Genomic DNA, 8,836 nt, shown 5'->3' with positions numbered 1-8,836 from the left:
CCATATTTAAAAACACACGACTTACAGAACCAGGACTTAATACCACTTGTGTAATTCTTTACGAAGCATTGCTAATTCACATGACATTCTACATAAATAAAAGTTGTCAGTTGCTCAGCTTTACAAGGAAACCACACAACCCACTTCCTTGATCCATGTGGCTAAGATGGACTGCAGTGTTAACAGATGTAGAAACAACTGAAACCAAATGGCAGTTGTTGACCTAAGTTTATATTCATGTAGAAACCTCAAATCACTGATCCTTTACAGGTGGTCATCTAAACAGTGCCACGGTTTCAAGGAGGAAGCCAAATGTGAAATGGTCCCACCAGTGACAGTAAATCAGTCTCAACTCAGAGCTTTCCCCTTCAGGCCGTGAAAAAAAATCCACACAGACTGCTAAGAGCACATATAAACAATAAAAGCAACTTTAATGCTGATGTGTACAACTACATGAGATTGGAAGATGTACTTTATTACTGCAAGAGTAATTACAAAAAAAATAAAACAGGTTCTTCTTGTTCTTGTAAATGGGGTGTGGACTAACACATCACCTTTGTTCACTTTGAAGTGTAAAGAGCAGTGTAGCAAGAACTTCTGCCACACAATAGCATCAAATCAACCCAGCAACAAATCACTTGTTGGTTCCAGCAACTCAAAGATAAAGATTGCTGGATTTATTTGTCTTACTTTACAGTCATTAAAAAAAAACGACTATCAGACACAGGAGACTCTGATGCACAGTACAGCTTAAAGATTAGATCACTAGTTAAAAAAACAGCAGACATATTAAGCAGACAATACACCACAGACCCATTCTGTATACCACACCCACATTCCCTGCCCTTAATTTCTCACAGTCATTTATTTAACCAAAACTATCAAAACACATTTCATATGTAATCACCATTGCACATTTTAGCCAACAGAAAATATATATAACTATCAGTTTTTCAATTGGAGATAATCTCATTACAAGTCTCACTCACAGAGCTTACAGTGAGCATAATGCATACCAAAATCCACAACATCTAGGTTTGCACTTGAAATTGATATTTTTAAAAATAAATTTGGAACTAAGCATACGCTAATGGAAAGTTTTAATTTGGAAATAACTCAAAACTAATCAATTCCTTAAAAAAAATTTATATCCTGTTACATACCATGCAATGTCTACTGCACCTAAACTCAGTCTACTCTTTAAGCTGAGTGAACATACAACTATTTTGTAACTCTCCCAGATACTCTCATTTGCTGTTAAACTTGACATCATCAAACTTGACTATCTTTCCATCACGAGTCACCACCTCGGTCTGCTCCCATGAACCCATTTCCCCGTTTTTCTCCTCAAAACGCCGCACCACCACCCTCCCTGTCGTTGGCAGGTTGCAGGGAAGATCCTTGGCAGCTTCGTGTAACAACTTCATTTTCCTGAGGTCCTGTGCGAGTTCTGATCCACCTTTCGGCACCAGATCGTGATTTTTGTTCTTGTCCTCTTGCCTCTGTGGGGAAGGAGGAAGGTGCACTCCAGTCCGAGGCAAAGGTTTTATCTCTGGTCTAGGAGAACGTTCAAATATCCGCCCTGTAGGCTTATTCATAGGTGACTGATGTATGTCAAACTTGTTTAACGGTGATGGATCCCTGTTAAGTGGAGAAACACCTCGGTTTATCGGCAATAAGTCCCTGATTAGCGGAGATGCAGCTCGATTGATTGGTGATGGGTCCCTGATTGGCAGATGTGCATCTCTGTTCGGAGGTGATGGGGACTGGTTTCTGGCATTAAAGTGAGGTGTAGGTGGTTTAAGATGATCTTTTTGAATGGGTGTGTTGGTGACAATGCCCATTCCTGCAGCTCTTCGAATATCACTAATGACCCCGCCCATAGAGGCCCTCAGAGATGGATTCTGGTCCACCATCCTACACACAGCAGGGCAGTATGGTTGGTCCTTTAAAACATCCTTGATTTTGTCAGGACAGACGCTGGGTGTGTACAGACGAATCCGGGCACAGAGCTCACCTATGATTTTTCCCATGGCCCAGACGTCTGAACGCTGATCTCTCTGGCTACCCCTCTGCAGCACCTCAGGAGCCGAGTAAGCCTCGTTCCCCATGTCCATTGCAGAGTTTAGACCACGTCTGAAGAACTTGGCCAGTCCCAGATCAATAATTACTGCTCTGTTCGTGTTATGCTCCACCTAAAGAACAAACATTGTTCAGCAAACATTAAATATTGACTAAAAAAAAATACACCTCATACAGCTTTATACGGTGGATAATGTGCAACCAGCTTCTGCTCAGAGATAGTTTCTCTGAAGAGTCTGCACAGAATTACTAGCTTTTCTATTTATTGATTTTTTTTATTATTTTTATCTGGTTCTGTTGATCTTTAGCTGACTGTCTTTTCAGATGCTTGTTTTGTTGTTAAAGCATTTTGTAATCTTGTGATTTTGAAAAGCGACAAAGAATATGGGATGGTGTTTTTTTGCCATGATCAGTTTTATGATACCAGCCACACGTATGTCTTTAAAGTTTTGAGACAAGTATATGCGTAACGAACCATTCGTAGTTTCACTGTGACAGACGCATGTGCTTTGCCCTACATTACTTAATCTCTGAGACAACCAAAGCTTGCGTAAGTTGACTTTGACATTGCAAATAAAAAAGAAAAAAACAAACAAATGACAAAAACTTCTTTACCTACCAGAGGGATAAGACTTATTCAGAGTCGACATATGCTCAAATCTGCATGTTAAAAAGAAACATTGTGATAAAGAAATCTAAATTTCCACTCACCATAATGTTTTCAGGCTTGAGATCTTGATGGACAATGTCTCTGGAGTGTAGATGAAGCAGCCCTTCACACATGCCGACAATGATTGTGCCTTTATTAGCTGGAGTCATCTGTGTGGTAAAAATAAATATGAGACCAATTTTAGGACGACCAGGGTCACATTGACTTTCATGCTTACCTGAGTTGGAAATCTTTAAACTACTTATTAAAGTGTGAAATAAATTAGGCAATTGCATGCTAAAATACATAAAATGTTACACAACAGAAGATAATAGGTAATATTACAACAGCAATTGTTCTTGGTTTATACCCTACACAAAACACACAGCAAAGCAAAGGAGTGAGTCAAAGGGCAGTGGTGACCTGCAAACCATGCAAACAATTTTTCTTAATTTCAACTTTCATTTCTTTTGTCTTTTTTCTAGTAACCTCACCGATATTTTAGACTTTGACGCCTTGAAGATGGTGGTCTCCAAGTCCTCTCCGAAGACAAACTCTAGTGGAATGATCCATTTTCCATCTTTAAGAATTATTTTGCCCAGAAGCCTCACTATGTTGGGATGTTTTGACTTGCTGCAGATCAATGGTAACAAGTCATGGAGAAAAGAAGATTTTGACAAAATCAAAACAAAATAAACTGGGCGTTTTCTTTTTCTAAAACATTCAAAACCACCTGGATCATCTAGCATCAGGTGAGGGAATTATGTGCAAACATTCAGGTTTTGATTCAGAGGCCACTAGATGAGTCAGGCCTTCAGGCCACTCTCATGAAGTCTTTTTCTAGTTGTATTGATCAGATTGATTAATCAGAGACATTCACATCAGTGGCCTGCTGAAGATCATTTTGTAGGACTCTGGCAGTGCTCATGCTACCAGTAGTGACACTGACCCTAGCTAAATGCAAAACTTGTGAAAGAAAAATTGGTCAATAATGCTAAAGAGGAAAAAGATGTCAGTGTCTTCCACCTGTAAAAACACTCCTGATTTGGGTGTTATCTCATTGTTGCTCCTCTAGTAAAGCTGTTGTTAATGTCATTAATACTACAGCAGCTGAAACTGATTAACAACAACCTCTGCTACTTAACTGGCCATATCAATACCCCAGACGTTTAATTGACTTTATGCTGTACTCTTATTAAATAGTATTACTTTAATTTTTTAGCAGTTAATTAACACATAGTCAAGACCACCTGATGAAGATAAAACAGAGCATCAGAATAGAGAAGAAAGTTGATTAAAGTACATTTGAAAATGGGGTGGTTGGTTGATGGCAGTGTTTCAGAAACTGCTGATCTACCCCTTCTTTAAATGCCTTGTTGATATCAGAGGCCTAAGGAAAATGGTTCAAGCTGGCAGGTAGGCAACAGAAATTCAAACCATGAGCTTGCTTTGAATAAGTACCTGGCAAGAGTGGGAAGGGAAAACTCCCTTTTACAGTAACAAGAACAAACCTCATAATACTGCCTAGGTAGGTAGGTAGGTAGGTAGGTAGGTAGGTAGGTAGGTAGGTAGGTAGGTAGGTAGGTAGGTAGGTAGGTAGGTAGGTAGGTAGGTAGATAGGTAGGTAGATAGATAGATAGATAGATAGATAGATAGATAGATAGATAGATAGATAGATAGATAGATAGATAGATAGATAGATAGATAGGGGTGCAACGATATTCGTATTGATATTGAACCGTTCGATACAGTGCTTTTGGTTCGGTACGCATATGTATCGAACAATACAAAATTTGTAATTTATTTTATCAACTTTCCTTCTGACGATGCTGTCTGTGTTGAGCGCTCAGTGAATCTGCGTTCGACTGCTCCGCCTAGGCTCGACAGTGCAGCCTAGGCGGAGTAGTCGAACGCAGATTCACTGAGCGCTCAACACAGACAGCATCGTCAGAAGGAAGAGCGCAGGGCAAGCTAGCGAGACAGAAGTTAAGCTCTCCTTGCAACATGGACCTCCCCCACCCTCATTCAGATCTGGCGTTTGGAATTATTTTGGTTTTCATGTGACGTATGACCCTGAAGGTAAGCGAGTCATGGACTAAAGTAAAACAGTATGTTGGATGTGCCATGCAATGCTCAATTACATGGGTGGGAGCTAGTGTGTTAGCGCAGTTAGCTCGTTAACGTGTTGGCCGTCTAGCCCCATGCACGGGGCGATCGGTGGTAGCTCGTTAACGGAGATTTGCCGTGTTGTGGCTTTAAGGTAATTTCAACGAGATTAACCTGAAAGCACTAGTGGGAACACAACGAATATGACTGCACATTTACGCCGACATCATCCTAGTGCAAAGACAAGTGGAAGCAGAAAAAAAACAAGCAACCATGCTACTAACTGTAGCCGAGTCATTTAGACAGCTGTTAGCACATGATTCTCCTTATATGTTTAATATGCTGCTGAGAATATAGCCCAGAAGAAGCGGATAGTATAGCTTTTATTTTGGAAAGAGACATTTCTCTGTAATAAACTCTCTTTTCCAAAGATGAGTGATTCCTCAATCAGATACAGGGCTCGCAATATCGCTAGCCCGACGTCCCGGGGCTAGCGATTTTTTCAGTCGGGCTACCAAAATCTATCTCTGCCCTGCCTGTCGGGCTATTGTAGGAAGGAATAATATATGTCAATGCTTTTGCATTCTTTCAGAAATGTAGCTGGGTAATTATGTCATTGGCATCGGTGAGAAACTGTCAATATGTGACATATTGAAATCGCGTTTGAATTTGCGCTTGTTTTTTTGCTTTCACTTTGCAATCGCGCGAACTGTGTATAGAGAGCGACAGCACTGATCTGTGAGTGATGATAATTTGTGCACCAATTCCTCTGACATCATCTTATTAATTGTTAGCTTACTATGCAAACATGACAAGTGAAATCTCCCGCAGCTTAAACATGTGAGAGGTTGATCGCGCAGAGAATCGCTGAGCTTATGTGAGTGCGTGTGTAAAAGCAGCAGTATATATATTTTAGTTCTGCTGAGCCAAATAAGACAGGTCAGGGTGAAGAAGTGACAGCCAAAGAAAAGCTTACCACAAAACGGAGAAGTTATGACAAATCAGACTATAAGGCAAAAAGAAAGTGCAGCTTTATGGTTTCATGGACAAAAGAATTTCTGTGGCTGCAATATGACGAGCTAAATAACCAGGGCTGGTAAGTGGTCCGCAGGTGCGCATTCGCTGTCAAAATAAAAAACACGCACAAGGGTTAGGGTTAAATTTAAAAACTGTACTTTTGAGTTAAAATATATATTTATAATTTTAATAAATGACAAATTAAAAATGCATGAACATTTTTTTGTATCGAAAAAATATCGAACCGTGACACCAAAGTATCGAACCAAACCGTGAATTTTGTGTATCGTTGCACCCCTAATAGATAGATAGATAGATAGATAGATAGATAGATAGATACCTTTATAATGATCTAAAGAATGACCAGAACTCAGTTTTTTTCTCAAAGCACCTCAAGGTTGTGGTGCAAAAGGAGATTTTGATCATACAAGTACAGATCTGCAGCACATGTGTGAAGCTATGATGCCAATATCAACAAAAATCTCTGAGCAATGTTTCAAGCACTTTGTGGAGAGAGTTTAAGGCAGTTCTGAGTGTAGAAGGCCGACAAGTCTTGGCCAGTAGGTGTTTGTGCAATTCACATTTTTTAATATTATGGTTTACACCATGATGCTCTTTGGTTATAGCCCAGAAATGACAATGCTAATATGTAGTAAATAGAAGGTATGAAATAAATACTTACTGGGGACCCATGTAACCAGCTTTAAATCAATTATCAGTGATGTGACTGTTAATGCATAAAGAACATGCTTTTTGCCTATAAAAAACATGCAGAATGATAGTTTTCTCTGTTTAGCAATAAAAAGCATATAAACAGTTACATTTAGTTAAAAGCAAGCAAAAAAGTATTAAATGTCTGTCAGCAATTACACCGTCTGCCATATATTTTATACAACTATGTTTTGTAATAATGTCATATTGCTGTTTTTGTCTTTGAAAATATTAACCATGCTTAATATGCTTACTTGTACACTTCACTCTCTCTCTCCAGATCCTTCCAGCTGATGAGATGCTGAGGAACTTTCTTAATAGCAGCCCAGGTATCATTGTACTTCTCCTTGTACACTTTCCCAAAACAGCCCTCTGCAAGGGTGCTGGTGGAGTACGCCATCTAGGAGATGCTGTGAGAGCCTTAGAGTGAGGGGAGGGTCATTTTACTCACAAAACAAAGAATGATAGAATTGATAACAAGGAGTATATTCTGTAGTATATTCAGGTTTGGTGACAACTACAATGTTTAGTTATATGATATAAGCGTGAGTAATTGTAATACAAGCCAGTAAATATTTATGTTTGGTGGAGAACGATTGTGAGTAATACCCTGTACTTTCAGTGCTTTTGATGATCTTGAAATCACTCTGTTCTGTTTCTGGTACTAGCTGCTGTGACTTTTGGTACTTTCCACTTTAGACATTGATAAAACAACAATTCAGTAAAGCAATTCAGGACAGCAAGGTTATTTTACGGACTATAAAATATGACTTATTATTATTAAATATGACTAATATGCTTCTTAAACCACATTGTGAGTATCCTTAATGATCAAGATTAAATATAAAATATTAGTAGCTAACATAGCAGTAACTATCTAGAGATATTGCTTGATAAATAAAAGTAAAAGTAAAAAGCAAATAAACTCAGGTGATTTAAACAGCACTGACTATATTTATGTTTAGCGTATTGCCATTTTAACTTACAGCAAATAAAATGTGTTTACCTTTTTCAGATCTCACTGAGATATCGAACGTAATCACAAACAAACTGAGACTGAAAAACTGCTCTCACTCACCTTTCAACCTAACATTCATTGGTGTCAGCAGACTGTCAGACATAAACTTCAGTTAAAAAAAATATTCCCTGGAAGGGCGTTACCACTCTTGAGTAATACCGTAGATTCCTTACCGGAAAATTCTTAAGAAGAATGAAAATGTTCCACAGACTGATAATCTCACTGAACTACCATTTTGTTTCCCTCAAATTATAATTAATTTATTTAATTAGAAATACAGTTTGGGCAGTGAGCACCTGAATAGTAAAGTTCAGGCAGGCTGTTCTCAGTAACTCAGCTGTAACTGAAGCTGTTGTATAAATAAAGACACCAGGACCCTGATCTACAACCACACTTATCATTTCAAATATTCTGACAGCAGAGTGACTTGATGTCAGGATTATACAACAGGTTTTCAAAGAGCCAGAGAGCTGTGTAGTCAAAACAGGAAGGAAATGTTGACAGACTGGTCAGTTCACAAGAGAAGAGATTGAAGAAGGCAGTTTTTAACTTTCAAAATAGTCCTTATTATCAAGAACATTTGCAGTCACAGTATCTGAATGACTAAAGTTGATCACAGTATAGCAAATCATTTTCACTTAAGACAAACTCAAGGTTTTACAAACATACACGAGAAGCTCCTCAGTAAACACACTTTTCAATTACTTAATTGTACTTAAATTTAAAACCACTCAAAGCTAAAATATATATAATCTTTGATCCTTTTTGTTCTTGAATCTCTAAACCACAAAAGATTCTCTTCCTACCTTTATGCTGTTGAGGGAACGCAGCTCTGTCAGGTCTGAACACGAGTTGACATTGTTAGCGCTCTTTAAACCTGTTCCACACCTTCCTGAATCTGATTCATGGCCCCAAGCAAAGCCAGTCCTATCCTGTAGCACACTAATTACAAGTGAAGAAAGAAGCACAGCGTAAATACAAATGCAGGTATGAGATAATGTTTGATAAACAGGACACGTGCTGTCACAGTGGGAGAGAAGACAGAGCCAGAGACCAGAGTTTTAACATTTGGATGACCGTGTGGAAAACAAAATAGCAGCAACATCCATAATAAATATAACAGCAGTGCTAGTGGTTATATGTATACATATACATGTGTACATCTAAAAATGCTAAAATGAAAAAGAAGGGATGATGAAATATGCAGATATGTCCTTATGCAAATTATTAACTGGTACAATTACCTACCAAAA

The 8,836-nt window shown here is 38.5% G+C and overlaps 1 protein-coding gene across 5 annotated transcripts in view; it reads right to left on the bottom strand.

The window, feature by feature from the left end:
• Positions 1-676: 676 nt before the first annotated feature.
• The window catches only part of LOC146659522 (uncharacterized), a 24,782-nt gene continuing 16,622 nt past the window's right edge, over positions 677-8,836 (bottom strand). For 4 of the 5 annotated variants that reach the window (XM_085423610.1, XM_085423613.1, XM_085423611.1 and 1 more), the window contains 5 exons: positions 8,390-8,525; positions 6,820-6,975; positions 3,226-3,364; positions 2,794-2,901; positions 677-2,195 (listed from right to left, as the gene is read on the bottom strand). In XM_085423610.1, the coding sequence (XP_085279736.1) occupies positions 1,248-2,195; positions 2,794-2,901; positions 3,226-3,364; positions 6,820-6,965 (1,341 nt within the window). In that variant the 5' untranslated portion in view covers positions 6,966-6,975; positions 8,390-8,525 and the 3' untranslated portion in view covers positions 677-1,247. Of the gene's footprint in view, positions 2,196-2,793; positions 2,902-3,225; positions 3,365-6,819; positions 6,986-8,389; positions 8,526-8,836 lie in introns of all 5 variants that reach the window. The other variant, XM_085423614.1, reaches the window with a different exon arrangement.

The sequence above is a fragment of the Rhamphochromis longiceps genome, linkage group LG11 (assembly GCF_057381845.1).
Source record: "Rhamphochromis longiceps isolate RC_006_pf linkage group LG11, R_longiceps_female_GT1.1, whole genome shotgun sequence".
Lineage (NCBI taxonomy): Eukaryota > Metazoa > Chordata > Actinopteri > Cichliformes > Cichlidae > Rhamphochromis > Rhamphochromis longiceps.
The sequence above is the reverse complement of the archived record's forward strand: the minus strand, read 5'-3'. Positions and strand labels throughout refer to the sequence as shown.